General features: G+C 33.3%; 2 protein-coding genes and 1 long non-coding RNA gene across 3 annotated transcripts; 2 read left to right on the forward strand and 1 right to left on the reverse strand.

Moving 5' to 3' along the window:
• Nucleotides 1-3,787: 3,787 nt before the first annotated feature.
• On the reverse strand, nt 3,788-5,629 carry LOC140824551 (uncharacterized). Its single transcript, XR_012116374.1, has 6 exons — nt 5,504-5,629; nt 5,345-5,426; nt 5,130-5,247; nt 4,521-4,878; nt 4,219-4,465; nt 3,788-3,929 (listed from the first exon to the last, which is right to left on the reverse strand). It is a non-coding gene; the product is annotated as an uncharacterized lncRNA (long non-coding RNA).
• Nucleotides 5,630-11,575: 5,946 nt separating this feature from the next.
• On the forward strand, nt 11,576-16,406 carry LOC140822868 (probable disease resistance protein At4g27220). The gene is made up of 4 exons (XM_073183795.1): nt 11,576-15,265; nt 15,405-15,902; nt 16,072-16,143; nt 16,243-16,406. The coding sequence occupies exons 1-3, from the start codon at nt 11,948-11,950 to the stop codon at nt 16,123-16,125; spliced, it is 3,870 nt and encodes a 1,289-aa protein (XP_073039896.1). The 5' UTR covers nt 11,576-11,947; the 3' UTR covers nt 16,126-16,143; nt 16,243-16,406.
• Nucleotides 16,407-17,234: 828 nt separating this feature from the next.
• LOC140822869 (E3 ubiquitin-protein ligase SPL2-like) lies at nt 17,235-20,748 on the forward strand. Its single transcript, XM_073183796.1, has 6 exons — nt 17,235-17,713; nt 18,443-18,544; nt 18,772-18,936; nt 19,034-19,155; nt 19,701-19,820; nt 20,246-20,748. The coding sequence occupies exons 1-6, from the start codon at nt 17,312-17,314 to the stop codon at nt 20,532-20,534; spliced, it is 1,200 nt and encodes a 399-aa protein (XP_073039897.1). The 5' UTR covers nt 17,235-17,311; the 3' UTR covers nt 20,535-20,748.
• The last annotated feature ends 2,934 nt before the right edge of the window (nt 20,749-23,682 follow it).

Consider the following 23,682-nt stretch of genomic DNA (forward strand, 5'->3'; position numbering starts at 1 on the left):
TTGCTTCCCAATGTTGTTTTCCCGGATTACTCATAAGTCATAAACATGCTTACAACTCTCACTGCATGTGTTATGACTGGTCTTGAACACACCATTGCATACACGAGGCTTCCGACAATAACAACATGAGGAACCTAGTTCATATAAGCTTGCTCATGCTACGTCGATGGTGATTGTGCTTTATTTAGTTTAAAACGACTAGCCAAAGGGCTACTTACGAGTTTAACTTCATTCATATTAAATTTGTTGACCATTTTTTTAACGTAGTCTTCTTGAGATAACTTTAAGATTTCATTCAACCAATCTCTTAAGATCATCATTCTAAGGATTTGCTTCGCAACACCCAAATATTTCATAAAAAATTCCTATGATAACTCTCTCTTGAGTTTATCAATCTCCTTCAGACACGTGTAATAGTATAATGATATAAGAATCATCAAACTTTTGCACATAACAACCTTGACATCTCGAGAAACAATTATTACGCATGGATCCATCAAAATTCTTGTACAACTGTCTTGAAACTTATTTGAGGCCATACAAGCTCTTTTGAAGTTTACACACAATTTTTTCTTTCCCTCTTACTTCAAATACTTGTGGTTGTTTCATATAAATTTCTTCATTAAACTCACCATGAAGAAACACTATCTTTACAGCTAACTACTCCAGATGCAACTCTTCTTTCGCCACTAGTCAAAGTACAGTTCAAATAGTGGTTAACTTCATCATTAGATAAAAACTCTCAATGTAATCAAGGCCTTTCTTTTGTTGAAAACCTTTTACAAGAAGACTTGCCTTGTACCGTTTGTTACCACCATGTTCTTACTTTAACTGGTACATCCACTTGTTATTTAAATCTTTTTTGCCTTGCGAAAGTTTTGTCAACTCCCATGTCTGATTGGATGACAATGAATCCATCTTATCTTCCATGACTAACTCCCACTTGGTTGAATCATCATTTTTCATTGCATCTTCATGGGTCTTTGGTTTACCTTTATATGTAAACAAAATCTAATGAAGTGCAGTGGACTTTCTCCGAGGTGGTGTAATTGTTCTAGAAGATGTCATGAGTTCAACCACTGGAGTTTGTGGGTCATTATCTTGTTCAATTATTTTCATCTTACTGTTTACTGCTTTTCAGTTCATTCACATGAATATCTATCAATGACACTTCAACCCAGCCATGACTTTCCAACTTTTAAAGGCCTCATAAACATCAAATTTATTTTTTTATAAAATAAAATTAAACATTCCTGCTCAAATCGTCGATAAATGTGACATAATATCTTGAATCTTCAAGGGATATCACAGGAGATGATCCCCATATATCTGTATTAACCATCTCTAACTTTGTTGTTTTTGGTTCTCTACTACCTTTTGAAAAGTTCAACTTTTTCTACTTTCCAAAAATTCAACTCACATAGCTTGTGTTCAACGATATTTAATTCCAATAGCTTAACAATTGATACCGACATCTTCATCCCTTTTCATTCAAGTGCCCAAGTCTAAATGTTATAGACTTGAATTAGCTCTAGCATCCATAACTTCTATTGTATATCTGCAACACGAAGTCATATAAAGTGTTCAAGTTTTCTTTTCTCGAGCAACAATCATTACTCTTTTGTTTACTTTCTAGGAGCAATCAGTAAAGGTCACATCATGGCCTTCGTCATCGAGCTGTCCCAATGAGACTAGATTGTGTGTCAATTTGGTACATGCCTTAATTTTTTATATTTTATTATTTTCCAGAAAGATCGGTTTGACATTTTCATATGGACATCACCCATACTAGCTATTTCCAAAGATTTTCCATCCGCATGTAAACTTTTCTGTAATGGCCATCAATGTAATTATGAAATATATCATGATTACTAGTGGGATGGAACAAAGTTCCTAAGTCCATAACCCAAGAATCAACCAGAATTTGCATGGATATAATAAAGCATCATGTACATCCTCAATAACAACATTAATATTTTTTTTTGTTGATTTGTAGTTCTTTTTCAAGTGACCAATCTCACTACTACTCCAACATTTCAAATTATTTTCAAAAATGTTTTTCTCTTTTTCATTTCTTGACTTGAATCTATTGTGCCATTGTAAAGCCCAAGAAATCATCCATGCAACCCATCAACAAGTCCTATATGGCCTAACAAATTCAGTCCTAAAGTGCAAGTTAGTCTAAAAATCGGACATCCTATGCAAGACAATGAGGGGATTTCTTTCTTTGTGTGAGGATTGCTTACCATGCAAGGGAAAGTTTAATTAAAAGAAATTATGGCAACCAAGGAATTTCTTTCTTTATGTGAGGATTTCTTATCATGTTCTACCACTTGTCTCAGCGATTTGACACGTTTTTGGACACTTGGGTTCGGAAGAGCCGAACTGGATTTTGGAAAAATTCGAATCGCTACGTGTCAAGGTGAAATCGCTAATGGACAAACGCACAAAAGATAGCGATTACATTTGACATCTTTTGCCTAAGAACGAACGCACAAAAGATTATTCTATTGGAGATCTTATCTGAAGAAGAAGCGGGGAAAATTTATAAACAGAAAGCCGACAGTTATGTGTGTTGATCGCACGTTGTAATTTGATATAATAATATGAAAATAAAGTATAAAACTGGACATTGATATTTACGTGAAAAATCCCTAAAAATTATTTGGGTAAAAACCACGGGGAAGATGAAAAGAATTTCACTATCACTATATTTTCAAAGAGAACACACGCTCTCTTAATACAGAAGAACAAACATTTCATAAATATTATAAAACTAAGCACTCAAATGTAATAATATGAGATAAAGAACGAGGAGAGAAGAACTCTAAAATAGAGCTCTCTCAACGCGTTTCGTCATGTCTTCTTCTAGCATCTATAAATTATCAACGCGTTTTGTCACCAATTTTCATAAATATTATCTGCCACTCACATTATTTTGCCGACAATGTGGAAGGTTCGGATTTACTCCATGTAGCAAAATGCAAAACATATTGAAGAAGAATGCAAATGTTTGTCTGTTTCTGTTGTAACTATTGGAAAAACTCTAAAAGATCAAAACATACACATGTGGTGAGATTCTATTTCTCAGTCGAGTAGATCAATTCCACTATATTTCCCGGAAATCTGTGATTGTACAGTTTAGTATTTTTTATATAAATAATTATTTTTGAAGCTGAATTAATATTTATATTACGAACAATTTGTATTGAAAATATTTGTTATAAATTTTAAAATTAATTTATGAATAATGTGTGATATTTTTTTTAATAAAAAAACTGATGATGATGTATTTTTTTTAATGGGTAAGCATAGTAGTGTAATCTGAAAAATATTTTGTTTAGTGAGATAAAGTGATATTGTCCTTTAGAAATGGTCATACGAAGATACTAAGTAAATTATTTATATATTAGCATATATTTATGCGATATTTATTTCTTTAATTTCCCGACTAAGATATCTCAACATTGGAAAAATTTGGAGATTAACTCTTCAATAATTTTTTTAAAACGAATTTTTGTGCGCATGTTAGATTTCAAAATATCCCCCATCCTCATTGGGTTCTTGGGCTCTTTCCTGGTTTTCGTAGATTCTGCCAACCAAATTGCTTCAAGTTTATTAATCTACATCGATTAAATGGTTGACACGTGGGGATAGTAAGTAAGGTTGTAAGCGTATATTATCGATAATACAAACAATAAGAACAATAATAAAGATAATAATATTTTATTGTAAAATAGATTATTTTCAAAGTTTATCAATATTACAGCCCTTCATAGTATTTTTTTTTATCTTAATATCTTGCTTTTCTGGTGTCTCTGGGATTTTAGCTTGTTTTCGGCTTCTGCGAGTGAATGTTGATAGCTTCTCTTCATCTTCTATGTCACTTGATTGGATTTTCAGTTTCTCTGTGCTCTTGTTGTGTTGACCTTTTATAATGCCTGAAGTAAATATCAGAATTTGTTGATTTAGTAATGTGAGATTAAGAAATAATTAACGATTTTTAAAGAATGAAATATGATATTTTGCTCATATGAAGTCCAAATGATTTGAAATTTTGATATAACGTAGAAAACTCAAAGATATAGATGTCTCGTATTTTGAGTTTTGGAAATTTGATCGTTTGACTGGTCCAAATGGATATATCGACGTTGGAAATCTTAAATATTTTATATTATATTATATTATATTATATTAATAAAACTTCAGGCATTACACATTTTTTCCTTGCTTTTCTGGTATGTGGTGAACTATTTTTTTCCTTTGAACTTGAAGCTGAAGTACTCTTCCTTTTCTTAACCTCTTCGGAGTTGGCTTGTATTTTATTATCTGTCATTAATCTTTCCGCTATGATGGACACCGTCCCATTATTATTTTTTACATTGTTGTCTAACTTAAACAAGAATTTTTGTTTGACATTATTTTGCTCCTCAAGTTGTTGGAGATATTGTTTAGATATTTCATCCTGACATTAAGAAATGTTATTTTTTTTTCAATGTGAATATTACGAAATATGTTACATTCAATGTCTTGTCAATGAACTCTTGTACTTGGAAGCCTATCAAAATCGCAGCAACATCCTCAAACAAAGTAATCATTGCCACCAAATCATTTTCTTGTACAATTAATGATAAACGATACATGTTTATATTTCATTGTATGTTTTAAATATTTAATTATCTTATTTGTAATTACATGGTGCTGGTGATTATTTTCTTACCTTGGAATGATCTTACTGTTGAAGTTGATGCAGTGGATGCAATTGTTTCCTTCAGTTGTTTTTGTGATTGTTTTCGGACAGTTCTGGCATGCGTCATACCATGGGGTCGATTTGTTCTCAATATCTGAAATAATTCCTTCGAGACAATAATAGTGATTCTGTAGACATAGATAATAACATGGGCAAACAATAATTGATATTGGATTGACTACTACAGTGTGTTTGTTTGGGAAAGTTGACCAAAATGTTCTATTGATTTTATCAAGAGTATATATGGACTGTATGTGTTAAATACTACAACCTATTGTTCGTTAAGCATTTATATGCTAATGATGTAGATAAGAACAATATCTAATCATGCATTTATATGCTAATGATGTTGATAAGGACAAGATCAAATCATGTATACCTTTGTTAAAGTATATATTTCTTTTTGCAAATGTGCAATAGTGACAGTCTTCGAACTTGATACCATCTTTTCCATATACATCATATCCAAGTTGCTGTTGTTTTGATCAGTTTCCAACCTGTTCATGTGTACAAAATAATGACATTCTAAAGGCGTGAATATTATTTCACGATAATATAAATAAGGTGTAGATTAAAATTTACTATAGATTATACCATGAGATCAAGTTCTTAGCTTCGATGCAAATTGGATTCTGCAGCATTCTCATTGTTGAAAACAATAGCAATTGATTTACTCCTGAATCATTTTGCCAAGAATGAGAAACATATGTTATCAGAAGTTTATCTAATGCATGAGTAGTTAAGTTTTCTGACCTTGGTAGGATTGTACTTTCATGTTAAAAAAACACTATCACTGGATGTTCAGTTTCCATATCCTCCAAAAAAATACCTTCATTGAATGCTAGGTTGTCCCATAAAGTTAATGTAATTGTATCCAACCTACATAGAAATCGACATTGCAAATTAATATTGGATTGATCAATATGATCTCCCTTCTATATACAATAGGCTTTTTTGACGTTTTGAAACAGACCAAATGCTTAACTCTTTTTACAATTCCTATAACATCTGTGAGGGCATACAAATTTTGATCAACAAATAGTATTTTGATATGAACATAAAAATGTATAAAAAATTATTATTACCATGATATTCATCTTTCCATGAATTACTCTTGATATCAGCAAATTGCTTGAAACTGAAATTGAGTGCGTGTGATATGTCTGGCTGAAATTAAATTCTTGTATTTACTTGGAAAATCAATTCATGTGTTGGGTTGACATTTGGAAAAGATTTATTAATGTGTTTAACAATAGTGTCGAAGATAAGGCAACTATTATTGATGTGTATCTAGTCTTGGAATTGTTGTATTGTACTTGTGAATAGAAGCCTATGAATCATATCTCCGTTGAGTTGAATACATAATAGTTATTATAATGATGTTAAATCAACATATACAATAATAGATGAAAGTATGATACGAATTTGAAGCAAATACTTGATATTATATTAAAAATTTGTATTTAGTACATCACTAACCTTTTTCATCCATGAAAATTAGTTTTGGAATGGATTTTGAGTTCAATTGCGTCTCCATCTGACTATCTTGGCGAGCAACAATTACTCTGATTGTTGCGTCTTTTTGGTTCTCTTTCAAAGAATTGATAGATACAACTTTATAATTATTCACAGGAGTTGATATTTTGAAGTTATTCTAAAATAATAAAATGATTTCCTTTGACTCCATAATTGATCCAAGGCAAAAACTTATGTGAGACAGTCTAATGGGTCGTATTTTGTTAGACGAGTCTCTTATTTGGATCATCCATGAAACCATATTACTTTTTATGCTAAGAGTATTACTTTCTATCGTGAATATACCCGTCTCACAGATAAAGATTTGTGAGATCGTCTCACAAGAGACCTACTCTTGATCCAAAATCAAAAGAAATAAAATCGCAGCACGTAGTATAAGAACATAAAATTACCCATTTTAGTAGATGATTCAAAAGTAAATCAACAAAAATAAAATAATAAAATAATTTCTTTTGAATCCAAAATGGATCCAAAATCCAAGAAAATCAAAATGGCAGGACATAGAATAAAGAACAGAAAATTACATATATAGGTAGGATTCAAACGTTGAACAAAAAATTCTACCTTGGCCACATCAATGAAGAAGGATGGCCAAAATCATCAGTATCAAAATGATAAGAGTGTTTTTTCCCTGCACAACGAACAATAAGAAAATGTGGAATACAATGATTATAAAAAAATAAACAAAAATTACATTCTACTGAAGTAAACAACCATTACCCAACTTGCTCTATTATTTCTTTATAGACCACATTTTTTGTTGAGTATAATCTGTCTTAAGAACGGTATCAGGTCGTATCAAAATTGTCGTTGTTGCCATTGAATTGCCTCTAGATAATGCAACGTACAATTGTCCATGTGAAAACACTAGTTGCGGTAAATATACTCCAACTGCTTGAATTGTTTGTTTGTCCTTGAGCTTTATTGATTGTCATTGCAAAGCAGTCGAATTGGGAATGGTTTCCTTTTGAATTGAAAATGATATCCTTCTTCTCAGCTGGAGAGAGTGGAATCCAAGGGATTAAAACTTGCTTTCCTGAATGTTGCCCTATGCTGATTTCTGCGTGGATCACGTTGATTTCAAATGCTTTGCATATCATTCTTGTTCCAATTGCACAAACCATTTGATGGATCTAAATTTCTCAACAACATGACAATGCAGTTTCTCTTAAGTATCAATCGATGGGGAGTCATTCCATTTGGTGTCAGCAAATTTAAAAAATCTCGGGGGTAAAAATTTTGAGCATAATCAACAGCTTGTAATATATGTGTTTCTCCGGGGAACACTTTAATCATTTTCTCATCCAGTCTATCAACATGTTCATTCTTACATGCAAGAATAGCTCGAGTTGTTATGTACATCGACGAATGACAATTATTTTCAAGATGTGGAAAAATTCTGTCAATCTATTTTTGTTCAGAGCATTCTTCGTCATCAATATCATATCTTATGACCATATTCTCTGGAATGTGGACATTTCCATCGTGGTCAATATGCTCAGTGCCCTTTCCAATTCGAACTAAGAATTCACAAAATTCAGGATCTGTTTTCGCCATCATGTTTTCAGTCAATGATAGTTGCTGCATGTGGGGATACAAATACGATTTCACCAAACTGCCATTTATTGTTTCCTGCATTGTTGCTCTCTGGATCATGGGTAATACTTGCATAAAATCTCCTCCAAGCACAACCACTTTGCCAGCAAACAGCTTTTGGATTGCTGTCAAGTCTTGAAGTGTTCTGTTAACAGCTTCAATTGCTGTTTTTTTTTTTTGCCATTGGTGCTTCATCCTATATAATAATGTTGCTTGCCTTAATAAATCTGCAAGACCGCTTTGTTTTGAGATCGTACAGTAACTCTCTTCATGTAAATTAATTCGAATCTTGAACCTTGAATGTGCTGTTCGACCTCCAGCTAAAATTGAAGCTGCCACTCCTGAGGTTGCCGTTGCGAGTGCAATCAACCTTTTTGCTTCGTACCTTTGCAATAAGTGCTCTATACAAAAAAGTCTTCCCAGTTCCAGGTGGACAATTTACAAAAAAATAAACCACCTATGCCATGATTTAAGCATTCAGTAATTGCTGAAAATGTTTTTTTCCCTCAACATTCAAATTCTTATTTGCTTCTAAATCATCCAGGGAAATGGACAGAGACATTTCTTCCTGCATTTCTCTTGGAATATTATCATTACAATCATTCATTTGCAGAGAAATTCGTGGTAAATCAAATGCTTCAAGATGCATCCTTAAATAGACAGAAAGTAAATGACGACACATGAAACTATATACTCGATTCACATTCTTAATAAAGACAGACGATGAAAATTTGACTAATAGTTCACATTTAAAAAAAATACTAATATTATAATCAATAACTAATTTACGAAGTTTTGACCAAAAACCCCTAATATGGAGTGCACATATTATCCTTCATTAAATTTAATGATGGTCCACATTCTCAAAATATATATGAAGTCTTGACCAAAATCCCTTATTATGGAGTCCACACATTATCCACATTAAATTTAATGATGGTTCACATTCTGAAAATATATACGCACGCTTATATATACACACTCTATTTGACCAAAGATAATAATAACTAGAAACCAAAGGGCATAAATGACAATTCACAATGTTCAATATTGATTCTTTTATAATAAATAATAATAATAATAATAATAATCATCAATTTCCTTAAATTAATAATTGAAATATTACTATTCTATCTCAGAAAAAAGGAAAAAAATATCATCACTCTAAATTAATCTTCAGTGTCATGTATCATCATAATCATTATCCCCTCATTTTTTAGAATTACACTTGCTAATGTTCGAAGCTATTTTAAGAAAATTTGAATTCGTTTTCACCATATATTTATATTTTAAGATTTTTCTTATAGTCATTTGAAAAAAAATATAATTTGGATACCATTAAAATTTTATAGAGTTTATAAAAGTCTATGTTCAATACGGTTTATTTCATCCTACTCATGTGGGCATTGCCTCCATGATAGGATGGATGGTCAAGATTTGTCCATGCATATATAGGACCCACTTTTTTTTGAAATTGTATGTGTGGCAAGATCTTACCCGTTGAAATAAAGTGATGGTAGTACCCACATAGATAGGATCTCATTAACCATTCAATACCTCTAGAGTTTTAAACTCTACAAAAGTCAATAAAAATAACTAAATTTCTAAGATTGAATACACACTCTTTAAAGTAACTAACTTTAGTGTCATGATATGTTTTTTGATAAATAAAGATCCTTTTTATCAAATTACAAAAACATGTTTTTATTTAATAAAAAATGTCGTTAAATCTATTTAATAAATTTACATCCTATACCTATCATTTCTTAATAAAAAAAATTCTTTATCCTTGTCTATACTTTTGAATTTTTATATAAAATAATCATATCACTCCTAACATAAAAAAATAATTATATAAAACATTTTAAATTTTAATATAATTTCTTGAAATTCACCAAAATAAATTATTTAACATAAAAAAATTTGATGTGTGCGAATGAGCACTAGTTTTTATAAAAGATTTCAACTTTTTTTTTTTTTTAAGTATGGGAGATGTTTTGATACAATCAGACTTTTAAAAAGGAGAGGGAAAAAACTTGGACTTTAAATTTATTATTATTTTTACTAGAGATGATATTTATTATAATTGAATTTCGAATCGAATATTTGTTTGAAATATAAGACTTGGGTCGTAGGCAAGTGAATTTTAACATTTTGAGAGTTTAATTATTGATGACATCACGTCTTATCAAATTTCCCATGGAAAAATAGGCGAGTAATAATAATAAGATTATATATATTATAATGTGTCGTCAGCCATTAAATTACATAGAAGAAATGAAATGAATCGATCGATGGCATTAATGTAAATTAAATTGGAGGAGAACATTTGAAAGACCACAATGAAGTATGTATGACTCGACATTTTTGTCATTTTACAATTGAGGAAAAAAAATGAAGGACAACTATGCCTTTTCACAATAATTAAAAATTACATATTTTATATAAATAAAAATTAATCACTAAATTTTCACGAGACCATCTCACATGTTAATTTTGATAAACGAATATTCAACCTGACCCGACTCATGAAAAATTATTATTTTTGAGTAATGCTCTTGTGAGACGGTCTCACGAATCTTTATCTGTGAGACGAGTCAACCCTATCGATATTTACAATAAAAAGTAATACTCTTAGCATAAAAAGTAATTCTTGTTCATAGATGACCCAAATAAGAGATCTGTATCACAAAATACGACCCGTGAGACTGTCTCGCACAAGTTTTTCCATTATTTTTTATGCCAAAAATATTATTTTTTTACGATAGATATGAATCGGATTGACTCGTCTCACAGATTTTGATCCGTGAACCCGTCTCATAAATAAATATGACCATGAGACAGAAGCATGTTTACCATCCTCATCCCCGCCTCCGAATTATATCCTACTTGAACCCACGGAGATCAAATCTCATCCTAGTCCCCACTTCAAAAATAGTAATGAGTCCGATTCCGAGATTTCCCAAATCCAAACCCAAAAATTAGTCTCTCCAAATCATTCTTGTTTCGGGTTTTTCTCATGTGGTACCCGACCTGCGGAAAACAATTTTCATCTCTAACTCATATAACACCTACTCCTAGTTAATTTCAAATGAAAATAATAAAAATTGACGGAGACAACTAACGAACACATAGTTATTTAAAATCAAGTCAACTTTCACAAATTCATAAATCAACCACATGCGCTTTGCTTACAACATTAGCCGGCATTAGTGGCATTTTATATAAATTAATATTACTTTAATGATTAGAAAAACATAGGGATTGACCAATGCCCTATACTCTCATTTCTACCAAAAATGATCATCTGAAAATAACTATTTTTACAATTTTTTTCTAAAAAAATATTCAGTTTAATACTAAATTCCATTATCTTTACTTAAAAATATCGAAGAGCGTAGTAAATAAACAATTATAAAGCAAAAACTCCTATGAAGCAGTATTATGTGTTGATTTTGCGAGACATATATCCAACCTGAGCCAACATATGAAAAAATATTGTAAATATGAATCGAGTCACCCATCTGACGGAGATAGGTCGTCTCACAAAAAAACATCATCTTAATTTAAGATTGCTGGTTGTTGCTAAATAATTCATTTTGCATTGTTTTCTTAATAATAAAAAAGAAAAAGCTGGACAATGGCTGCTAAATAATGCACATGATCAATAATTGAGAATCTGGGGGGTTCACATTTGATGAGTCTCTTGCAAAAGAAGTCTATACAGGAAAAAAGAAAAAAAAAAGAGACCTGATTTCACCATCACAAATCATACAAATTATTGCACAACTCTTGTTTTTGGGTTCGTCAGAGGTCCATTGTTTTTTTTTTTAAAAAATGTTTGTGCATGTTTATTAATGCAAATCATCCGACATTTGAGTCTGTCTGCTTAATACATGGATCCTCGTCTGGGGATTGAACAAATTAAAGGAAGCATTTTCAGAAACCCTGTTTCTATTTTTGAATTGATTCTCTGTTTCATATTCCGGAGAAAAGCGAAAAAGCAAAGGATTGTAATCTTTCAAGTTCCTAGCTTTGTGTCAAGCTTGCTTTTCCCTGTATTCAATGCAGTTACTTTCACGTTTACTTGTTCCGTTGAAGTTTCTCATTTTGATAATCTTTCTGGAGAGATTAAAGGTAATAGCAGAGCATTGGATAAGTCTGCTCACAGAAGTCGGCAAGTGCATTAGTGCTGAGGGCCTCTGGCTTCCCGTCAAGCGCCATGTTGACTATTGGTGGTTCTTGGAAGAAAATATTCAAGGCCTGAGAGATGAGATTGTTTATTTGGAAACGGAGAGGCGCAATATGGAGCAAAGCATTGAAGAGGCTCGGCTTCGTGTGGAGAGTGCGACCACTGAGGTCGAGAATTGGTCAAGAGAAGGCGCTCAGAAGATCGAGGAGGCGAAGATGATTTTGCAAGGCGACGTTGATCTCAAGGTTTGGAATATAATCTCGCGGTACGCGGAGGGAAAGAATGCCAAGAAGACGTTAGAAGGCCTTGAGAAAATCCGAAAAGATGGGAGTACGATCAAGATTGCCTATCCCACCCCTCCACCATCAACGGTGTCTATCTCTGAGGAACCGTGTATGGAGTTTGAATCGAGAAGACCCATTGAGGAAGGCATCATGGATTGTCTGAATGACGACCTTGTCCGCGTGATAGCGATTTGCGGTGCAGGAGGTGTTGGGAAGACAACCATCGTACAAAGAATTGTGGATAGGGTGAGAAAAGATAAGCTGTTTGACGAGGTTGTGATGGTAGTTGTCAGTCAAAAGATTGAAGTTCTGAAACTTCAGAAAGAAGTTGCTGAATTATTACGTTTGGATTTGAATGAGGATACTTTGGGCGGGAGAGCAGGTAAACTATGCACCAGGTTACTGGATTCGAAGAGAAAACTCATAATATTTGACGATGTTTGGGAAAGTTTCAAGCTGGGGGCAATAGGAGTTCCATTTGGAGATTGTCCTACTACGTGCAAAGTAATTTTGACATCTCGAGTTAGAGATGCTTGCATAAGAATGAATGTGCAGAAGATTATTCAGATGGATATCTTAACTAGAGAAGAAGCATGGGCACTTTTCAAAGAGAAAGCTGGCAGTTATGTGGAAGGTTCGGATTTGCGCCCTATAGCAAAAAAGGTTGTAGAAGAATGCAAAGGTTTGCCGGTTTCCCTTGTAACTGTTGGTAAAGCACTAAAAGATCAAAACATACATGTATGGAGAGATTCTCTTTCTCAATTGAGTAGATCAATCCCAACAGATTTTCTAGAAGTCATAAAAGATGTATATAAGCCCCTGAAACTGAGTTATGATTTCTTGGAAAATGCAAGTGTGAAATCCCTTTTCCAGCTTTGTTGCTTGTTCCCTGAGGATTATGACATTCCTATTGAACAGCTGACTTGGTTTACCATCGGGTTAGGCATGCTTGAACGAATCAGGAGTATTGAAGAAGGAAGAAACAGAATCTATGGCTTTGTAGAAAAGCTTAAAAGTCGTTTTTTGTTGATCAATGGTAGTCAGGATTATCATGTAAAAATGCATGATGTTGTTCGTGATGTGGCCATCTTCATCGGTTCAAAAGAAAAGCACGGTTCGTTGAAAAGTCTAGAAGCATCTCCAATGGATTCCTCAAGCAAAGATTCATCTCCTAACTGCAATCGAATGTCAGTAGACATTTCAATTAAAAATGCCAAGCTTCCAATTGGGACAGATTTTCCGAATCTTCGTCTCTTGATGATAATGAATTCTGCTGATAGTGAATCTTCTGAAGGATTTGAAGCCAATGTCATATGTTTTAAAGGAATGGAGAAGCTGAATGTCTTGTATTTTTCAAGCATAAATATTGTATCCTTACCACAAACTCTGGATTTGCTACTACAACTTAGGACGTTGCACTTGGAGTATTGTAAGGTGGAAGACATCTCTGTTGTTGGTGAGTTAACATGTTTGGAAATTCTGAGTGTCCAGCACTGTGATAATATCAAAGAATTACCCGCACATATTGGGAGATTGAATCAGCTAAGAGTATTAGAACTGGAGAGTTGCAAAAACCTGGAAAGAATAGATGTAGGTGTCATATCAAGTCTGGTTGGATTGGAGGAATTGAAGATTATTAAATGCTTTGATAAATGGGAGACAGAGGGAAATCAAAGTGATGAAAGGAATGCATTTCTATCAGAGCTCGAGTCTCTTCCCAATTTGGCTTGCTTGGAGATTGATATATCTGAGTGCAATTTCCCCCAAGAGATACGACTTTCGCCACAGTTAGTAAGATATCGTATATCTTCTTGTGGCATTGGGTGGGTTTTTGATGACTTGAAATATGAGAGGAATGTCTCACTGACTTTACCTGGAGACATTCCAGTAGCAAATTGGATTCACCGACTAGTAAGGAGCACTCAGTCGCTGTTCTTAGACGGAGATGGTTCAAACATTTTTAATCTAGCTGAGACCAAAAGCCTAAGGAAGCTCATATTTGTCAAGTGTTCGAGGGTAAAGAAATTGGTGAATACAGTGGATTGCAAATTCCCTGTTTTAGAGAACCTGGAGTTGAGATGTCTTGAAGAGTTAGAAGAGATAATCGATGGTGCAATTTCTGATATATCTAATTCTTTCCAGAACCTAGAATCATTAACTGCTGTAAAGCTGCCTAAGTTGGCACATTTTTGGAAGAGCCTAAACCAGAATGTTTCCCTCTGCAACCTCAAATCCATACACATCGAATGTTGCCCAAATCTACAGTATCTCTTCTCAGTGGAAACAGTCAGGAGTCTTGTACAACTTCAATGCCTCAAAGTTCTTGATTGTGACATGATTGAACAAGTGTTTTGGAATGAAACCGAAAGCAACGAAAATGCTTCTATTATTGAGTTACCAGAGTTGAAGGAGCTGAGATTTTCCCATCTGCCAAACATCACAGCTTTCTCTCGGGGAGTTGCAATCATAGAATGTCCTCAGTTAGCAATACTAGAAATCAGGTACTGCCCAAAACTCGTAACCAAATTTGACGGGTGCCCAGACCTCAAAACAATGGAACTTTGTTCTTTCGATGGCCTAAACCAGCTCCTCTCTTCATGCTGCATGAGAAAATGGAATACACAATTTCAGAGGCTTGAAATTGATAATTATGACGCCATACAAGAAATATTTTGGGACGAAATCGAAGATGAAGGAAAACATCATGTCATATTCCCGGAATTAACTGCACTGCACCTAAGTGATTTGCCATGCCTCACAACATTCTACAGAGGTGTTCAAATTATTAAGTTTCCAAAACTAAAATGGATGAAGATTGGATATTTGCCGAGGCTCAATAGTTTCACACCAATGGATTCAGAATCCACTCATGACCATCATTCTCTTCATTTCTTTTGCAGTCAAAAGGTATCCCTTTTCAATATTATTATTTTTTAATCTCCCAAAACAAACCCATATATTTACTTCGTTTTCAATCATTTTCGGGATTAAAAAGAATATTTTGGTAACGAATGTGTGCCACATTCAATACATATATTCTTTGCAGGTTGAGATTCCTGCCTTGAAGACACTGCACCTCATCGACTTGCAGGGTTCTATCAGCAACATATGGTGCCGCAATATCCCAATCAGCTTTTTCCAGAATCTTGGTTGCTTGCATATATTTTGTGTCAATGGCATCAGGAACTTGATGAAATCTTCTATAGCTAAAAATCTTCTGAATCTCGATGAACTAAGGATAGAAAGATGCCAAGAGATGGCTGAAGTGATCGAAGATGGGAAAGAAGTAGATGCTACATCACTATTTCCGAAGTTGGCGGCTCTCCATCTCAGAAGCCTACATAAGTTGACAAGCTTTTGCCGTTGGGAACATGCTTTTGAGTTTCCATCACTTATATACGTCGAAATTGATGATTGCCCTCGGATGGAAACTTTCACTTCGGGATTGTTAAGTACACCAAATTTATTTTGGTTTCGGATAGACAAGGAAGTAGTTGAAATGAAAGTTTTGGACAATGGCATACACGATCATTTTATGAGCAAGGTATGTTTTTTTTATGAATATCCTATACTGTCTCATTACCAAAATAAATATATTTCCCCTTCAAGTACTGTCGACTTTGGATTTATTGTATGACAATATTGTTTTGTGACGGCTACACCATCACTTGTCTTAGTTGAGCCATTTTTTGTGTGATGCACTAATTTAACAGAGCCAGGAAGGGATGGGGAATCGGAGTGTTGGTTTGAAAAGAAAGAGGAACTGAAAGATAATCGGCTTCTTGGTAAAATTGTGCCCTCAATCACACATCAACTGTATGGATTATATTTTGTTAACTCTTTCGTTAAATTTGACGGTTGTACTCTCCTCACTTCATTTGCAGTTAAGCCAACTTCCACAACTACTAAAAGTGGAGTCCACTCGTAAACTCTTTTATTCATGCAATGACTTTGTAACGCCCAAGTGACATGTTCATATTCTCGACTGGCTTGCCAGTGATACTGCGTGATCAGCACTTGCAAATGCAGAATTATATGTTTTTTGCATTGCAACTCTAGACCAAGTTATGATAATATACATTTGATGTCATGCTACACTTTGCTCAACAAGTCTCGTTTGCACACATTATTAAAAATTAAACACCATATATGAACAAAATGCAATTAAACATTGATAAAACATTCGATTCGACGATAAATTGTGTCTCAAGCATGATAAATGATTACGATATTATATATATTAATTTGAAAATATCATTCATAGACCGGTAAAGCACTTAAATCAGCTAGCTCTTCTGATTTTGATTGCTGTCATATTATGAATTAATTCAGGTCGATTTTGAGTGAAGAGATTTCAAGAGAAATTTAATTATTTAGTGAATAAAATCCAGAATCTACAAGTAAATCTATTATAATATATAAATAGTAGTTAGCACAAGACCTCTAAAATAACTAATTATCACTTCACACTTAATCAATACTATATTTATTATGAAAAATTGTTATGAAACTTTAATTTTTTTTTAAATTTCAATCAGATTGTATATTGATCGATGAATTTGATTTGCGTTGAGTTATTTGATTTCAAAAAATGATATGAAGGATGATTTTAATTAACATTCATCTTGATTTATTCTGATTTGGTTATAATTTTTATTGAAATTATATAATTTGATATATAATGAATTTAAAATTCACTTCAAATTTTTTTTTTTTATCCGAACAACTCAAGAAATTTGAAACCAATGTTTTTTTAAATATTTCAAATCCTACTTGTTATAGCTAAATGGGCCAGCCCACAAAATAACCATTGGCATTAGTCCAATCCCACTTTGTTTCTAATGAATGGCCCACAAATATAAACCAAATACAATCCAATTATCCATTTTCCAAGAGGAGGAGGCAAACTCACAACGCGCGAAATCAATCGAGAAACTCAGCTTCGGAAGCTCGATGTCCGCACACGATCGCGCGGTAGCTACGGTTCTGGTGCAGCTGTCGCTCACGGCTGACGGTGCGTTCCTCGGATTTGGTCTTGCTTACGTCGCGTTCCGCTGCGTCCGGAAGTTTTTGGTCACATCATCGGCAATCCGGAAAATTCGCCAATTGCCTTACTCGCAGATTTCGGATCTCCGGTCACTCTGTTCAGACGATAAAATTTCAGCAAATTCTTCTGAAAATAGCGAAAATCATTCGAACAGTGAGGAGGGCGGAAATATAGTGATAGTTAGGGGTATTGTTGAGGCGCAATCTGCAGTGAAAGGGCAATGGACGAATCTTAGGGGTTACGCGAATGATGTGATTGTTTCCGAGGAGTCAGGAGAAAAAGGAGTTATATTAGAACAAACTCAAACTGTATGCTCTTTTTCTTTTTGTGTGTGTTTTACATCTTTGGTTTAATTTCTATATGACCTGATGTTGCTGTTGGCTCTTTAAAAGTTGTTTCAGCTTGAATTTCTTCAATTTATAGGTTTCCTGAAAGTTAAAATGAATCTGAAATTTTGGAGAATGGGAGGAAGAAAAAGGTTTTGAACTTCGCCAATATTTGTATTTGGTGATTTTATGTTGATGAATTATTTCGGTGGAATTATATTTGAACTACTAGAATGATGTGTTGGAAGTTGAATTGAAAGTTGATTTGGATGAAGAGAAAATGATAATTTTGAGCTTTTGCAAGTTTAGATGGATTTGATGGTGCGGAAGCTTTGGAGCATTGGTATTGGCGATACTGAGATAATTGGGTTATAATTCAAGAGTTTCTATTTTCCGAGTGATTATAGAAATATACTGAAGGTTATATGTGGAGTGCTGGCTTCATTTTGGATTTTGTCATAATCTTGAACGAGATATTATTTCTGACAGCTGCATGAAGCACATTAATAAGTTGCCTTTTTGGGTAATTATGACTCCATGAAAAACTCACGGTTGGAACGTATTATACCATGATGCCAACTTCTATATGAGCATTGCTTAGGAATGACAGTCTACTTAAGTTTATACCCTCTGTAGCATTGAACCAAACTTTTTCAATTTTTCACTTTCTATTATTAATTGACTTACTTCCCTCATATTTTATTTGAGAAGTATATATACAATGAATGGAGTGGAATACTTGGATGGACTTCAGATCTACGCTCTTTGCTTCCTAGATCCTGGAAAGAGAAAGGGTCTTCCTCAATCAGAATGGTAACTTGTTAAGGTTTTATACATTTATTTGCACTTGATTTTGGGTGATGATATGATTTAATGTGAAATTTTGCAGTTATTGATGTTTTATTTTCTCGCTTTTTTATGTGAAATTTTTAAACTCATGGTTTCGCTATATCTGTATTTCAGTATTTTCTGACACAATTCAGCATCGTTAATGTTAATGTTGATGTTGATCTGATGAATGACTGACATTTTCCCATCAGGTTCCCTTTGTTCTTGTTGAAGCAGGAAAAAGATCTGATTGTGTTTATGTCAATATGGAAGGTTCAAGACATCCATTACCGCTCATCACAGTCTATCGCCATGTGCATCCTATCAATGCTTTTCCTAGTACTTTTTTGCAGGCGCTTTTCGGGCATAAGTATCCTGTGCGTTCATTCTGAATATATGAATGTCCCATGCTAAAAAGTTTCTTGAGCTGCTTTTTTCTTATTCTTCCCTAAAATTTATTTATGTATCTTGCAGGTTGGTCTGCTAGACGAAGAGAAAATACTTCCTCTTGGAAAGGATGTAACAGTTGTTGGTAGTTGCAGTTTTAGAGATGGGATTCCTGAGATCAAATCATGCAAAGACCTTCCTTATTTTATGTAAGGAAATTTTCATAAAATTCATTTGATAGTTAAGATAATACACTTCAAGATTATCTTTGTTAAGAATTTTGTGGTAGGATTCGAGTAATATTTTTTGTGGTTCTCATGAGATATTTTAAATCACATACATTTGCATTTATTCTTGGGTTATTGTTACAATAACTGTGTATACTGAGAATATGGATATCCTATTTTATCGACCTTTTTTCTGAAAAAAGGTTGTTCGGCAATAAATTATGCGGGAACATTATAAATTCTAATGCATTTTATAAAGGAAAATGTGCGAATCCATTTCATTAGTTGGTCCACTCATGCTGCCAGAGATTCTATATTGCTGCATTCTGGCTATTTCATGCTTGGAAATCGTAGTGAATTTGTTTAGTTAAACCAAGGAAATGTTCATTTGTGATACCTTATGTATTGGTTATTTTTGATAATGCTTCTGTGTGTTTATGGAACTGCAGCTGCATCAATCTTTTCTATGTTTTTTTTGTTTCACTAAATCTAATATAGTGAGCTGACTGTTGCAAAGATTTATGTAGATCTGAAATGACCAAGGATCAGATGATATCAGATCTTTCCTTCAAAACTAAAGTGCTAATGTGGAGCGGATTTATATTTGGTTCCCTCGGAATATGCGTCCTTGCCTACTCTGTTGCAAGGTAAAATTAATTAACCTAACCATTCCTTGTTAGAATTCAATACTTTCCTAGAAAACCTCATGATATGCTTGATATCCTTTGTCAGATGTTGGCATAAAAGGAAAAAGTTCATCCTTCACTTTACCCTCCCTTGAACTGATTCCTTGATACTTACCTTCATCGTTATGCAGTGTGCTTCAAATAATCGGTGTTATGCTGGCACCAAAGACAACATTTGTATCATCTTTTTTTCCTTTATTTAGCTTGCTTAAGACTGATTGCTTTGATATTTACGTTAATTTTAATGAATATGGGAATGTGTGCACACCTTCACAGTTTTGGAGGGACAATTGATAGTTTAAGATGGGAGATGGACACATTCATAAACCTGAAGGTTACGAAATAGCACTTTTTTTCACGTCATCATTGTTTATTACACTGTTCAGAAACTGGATAAAGTGGAAAGCATGGAGACAACAGAGAGAAGCTCGACGGCAACGCGATGATATAGATGTTCCATCTCCAGTGGCTGCTGCAGAAGAAGAGTCCGCAGATGTCCCAGACGGAGAGCTATGTGTGATTTGCCTGACTAGAAGGCGTCGCTCTGCTTTTATCCCATGCGGTCATCTTGTATGTTGTCAACGTTGTGCTCTATCAGTCGAGCGTGAAGTATCACCCAAGTGTCCGGTATGCAGGCAATCAATCCGGAGTTCAGTAAGGATATACGATTCTTGAAAGAGATCATATATATTCATGAAAGTCGAATACCAAGGACTTAGTTATTAGGCAAGGGATCTACATTTTCTGTTGTGTATTGTGGGACCATTGATATATATTATGTAGCAAGCTATGCTGCAACCGCATTTTGTAAAACACATTATATGGCAGCAGAGCATTCCCTGTTGCTTAAACATTATATTGAAAAAATTCAAATATTGAGCAAAATAAATATCTTTTTGCAAACTCAACTGAACCATTATTGGAAATTTAGGATTTTTGAAAAGAAAATCGATCCTTGGATATTATAATTTCATATATTATTCTTTATATCCGAACATGATTTGCTTGAAAGGTGTTGGCAATTTTGTTTATTTTTTACCATAGTTCTTTCTTTCTTCTTTTTGGTGAACCATGAAATTTTAAGACGTGGAATGATTTATTTATTATCCACCAATATTTATTTAAACGAGAAATAATTTTTTAATATTATCTGATGACTGAGACTGATAATTATCAATTTGTTATTTGATGATAATCTCTCTTATCTACCTTCCATGATCTGATTTACAGTTATGAACTAACTAATGAACAAGGATTATTAAAACCCAAATAAAGTTAACTAGTTAATGGAATGAAACATGTTCAAATTAAAAATAACTTATTTTTTTAATAACTCTAAAATAATTGTGCAAGCAAAAAAGTTTAAGCCGTTTATTAAAGAGATGAAACAACTAATCTAAGAACTATAAACCTATATGCTCATGAAATCTTGTTTAACTGTCGAAAACTGATATCAAAATCTCAAATTTAGAATAAGACGATGTTTGTATCAAATAATAAAATTTTATCCCCTAGTTTAACAATTCTTGTTCTCACATATATGCATGACACACTCGCTGATTGGATTTTAGTTTCAAAATCTGTACATTTTCACTGATCATTACCAAAGACATGGTATCCTTAATAAGGTTGATGGACCCAATACTTAATAAATCCTTTGAAACACAGTAGCTTCTAAATGACGCTAGCCAACTTCCAAATAAATCACGTTGTGCAAGAGTAATATCTGATAGATTCTCTCGAAAGAAGAAGATATTGGTAGAAGAATCGAAATCATGACTATTGACCAAACGTTCACATATTTGATCAATTCCGACACTCATTTGGAAGCTATTTGTTCATACTGGGTGGTTATTGAAGCAAAGATGATCGTGACAAACTATAATCTCAAGTCCTTACCTAATAATTCTCTACTTTCAAATTTAAACGAATTTGTGATGAGACACCGAAAGGTTTGACCAAAGCCGACAAACGAAGCGGACTTGGAAACTTATAAAAATATAATAATTAATTTAGGAGAAAAATGATACGAATCATTATAAAATAACGTATAAAGTGTCACGCCATTAAAACAAGTCTTGTTTTGACCAAATACGTGTGGTAAAGGGACCATGCTTCCTAAACTTTCTTCGAGTTTTTCACTTTTATTTTAGAAAAAACATTCTTTTTTTTCAAATTCCAATTGCAAAACAAAAAAATCTTGGGAATGGAATAATTTGACTACCTACTAAGATTATTTTTAATATCTTTTCATTAAAGGATCGGGACTATAGGAGTTGATTCACATTATTTTATTTAACTTTCTAAAATTTATATTGTCACACACCGAGAACGATGTTAGTCGACACAAACATTGTTTTATAACCACACAATTGAAAACGAAAAGCCTCGTAAAAAAGTATAAACCGATAATCAGTTTATTACACATAATCAATCATAAGATTGTTTTTACAACATAGATTCTTAATACGATAAAAATATGCGGAAGCGTTTACAACTTACTAAGCGAAAAATAAAATAAACTTTTTGATTCTTCTTGTTATCAGCCCCAAAATTGGTCTTGTTCATCTTCCTCGATTTTCTCTTTTGATTTATATGGGGAGGGTAGATTAAAGGGTGAGTGATATGATCGTCACCCAGTAAGCAGGGGCCATTCGAGCACATACATAACAAATAACACGTGAATTTCAAAAATCACATATCATATCATGCATAACATGATTCTCATAACATGTCATCATCATCACCATAAGCATAATTTTGGCCAAGACACTGAGATTCCTTTACTTTCCATAGTTTACTGATATCATATCCTAATTTTTACTCCTGTAAGGGGACGATGTCATATAACGGTTACAATCCCACTGTGTAAGGGCCATAAACATATCATGCATACTAGGATTCCCACCCATATCCAAATGAATCCTCACAGTGCCCAAAACATGGAGCATACGATAATCATATCAAGAAAGGGTAGAAACAGAATAACGGTGCTCGACCAGACCTTTCAAAAACGAAATAATTCATACACAAAATATTTTAAAACAAGCCACTTGCCTCATGATTGCTGGGAGAAATTCGAAAATAGAAGAAAAATAATGCAAACAGCACTTCCAAAACGCAGCAGCACTTCAATCAAAAACCAATCATCTTGCAGAATTATTTACGACTTATTGCACAGTTGGATCGGGCTCAAACTTGGAAATTACGTTAACAAGTACGTCAAATAAATTATGAAGGTGTAGATCGGGATTGGAATTCGTTTTAACTTGTTTATGCAAAAAACAGTAGGTATGAATGATGTAAATTTCTAATGGTATATGATGGTATTTATAGGGGTAGAGTGAAAATCTTACCATAATTCGGTTGATATTCCTTCCAAATTTTCGAGATAATTATTCCATAATTATCGAGGTGCTCCTTCCATTCATGTTACATTACCAAATTCTGAAATTGGATGGTTGAATGTAGACTGTCTTTTCGTACAGATTCATAATGTATATGAACTCTATTGAAATTTTTTAGCTCCCTTATTGAGAAAGCTGCATTGTATGCAATATTTCCTTCCAAATTTGATTGATATCCAGCCTTATTTCGAAATTAATACATGATTTGCACTAGATTTTGAATTTCATGTATTTTTTGCTTGTAATTTATTTTGAATATCATGTATTATTTAATATTTCGAATTTATTTTTTTACAATAATTTATTATTTTTACAATAATACTATAATTCAAAAATAAATTCTTATACATGTCTATATTTAAAAATTACACTTCCAAAATTTGGAATATCATATAAATGTTATGTTTTATCAAAAT

Source organism: Primulina eburnea, chromosome 2, assembly GCF_022965805.1.
Source record: "Primulina eburnea isolate SZY01 chromosome 2, ASM2296580v1, whole genome shotgun sequence".
Classification (NCBI taxonomy): domain Eukaryota; kingdom Viridiplantae; phylum Streptophyta; class Magnoliopsida; order Lamiales; family Gesneriaceae; genus Primulina; species Primulina eburnea.

Coding starts and splice junctions, on each gene's coding strand:
- LOC140822868 (XM_073183795.1), top strand. CDS start 11,948: ATGCAGTTACTTTCACGTTTACTTGTTCCGTTGAAGTTTCTCATTTTG. Junction 15,266..15,404: donor ATTTCTTTTGCAGTCAAAAG/GTATCCCTTTTC, acceptor TATTCTTTGCAG/GTTGAGATTCCTGCCTTGAA. Junction 15,903..16,071: donor ACGATCATTTTATGAGCAAG/GTATGTTTTTTT, acceptor CTAATTTAACAG/AGCCAGGAAGGGATGGGGAA.
- LOC140822869 (XM_073183796.1), top strand. CDS start 17,312: ATGTCCGCACACGATCGCGCGGTAGCTACGGTTCTGGTGCAGCTGTCG. Junction 17,714..18,442: donor TATTAGAACAAACTCAAACT/GTATGCTCTTTT, acceptor TTATTTGAGAAG/TATATATACAATGAATGGAG. Junction 18,545..18,771: donor GGTCTTCCTCAATCAGAATG/GTAACTTGTTAA, acceptor TTTTCCCATCAG/GTTCCCTTTGTTCTTGTTGA.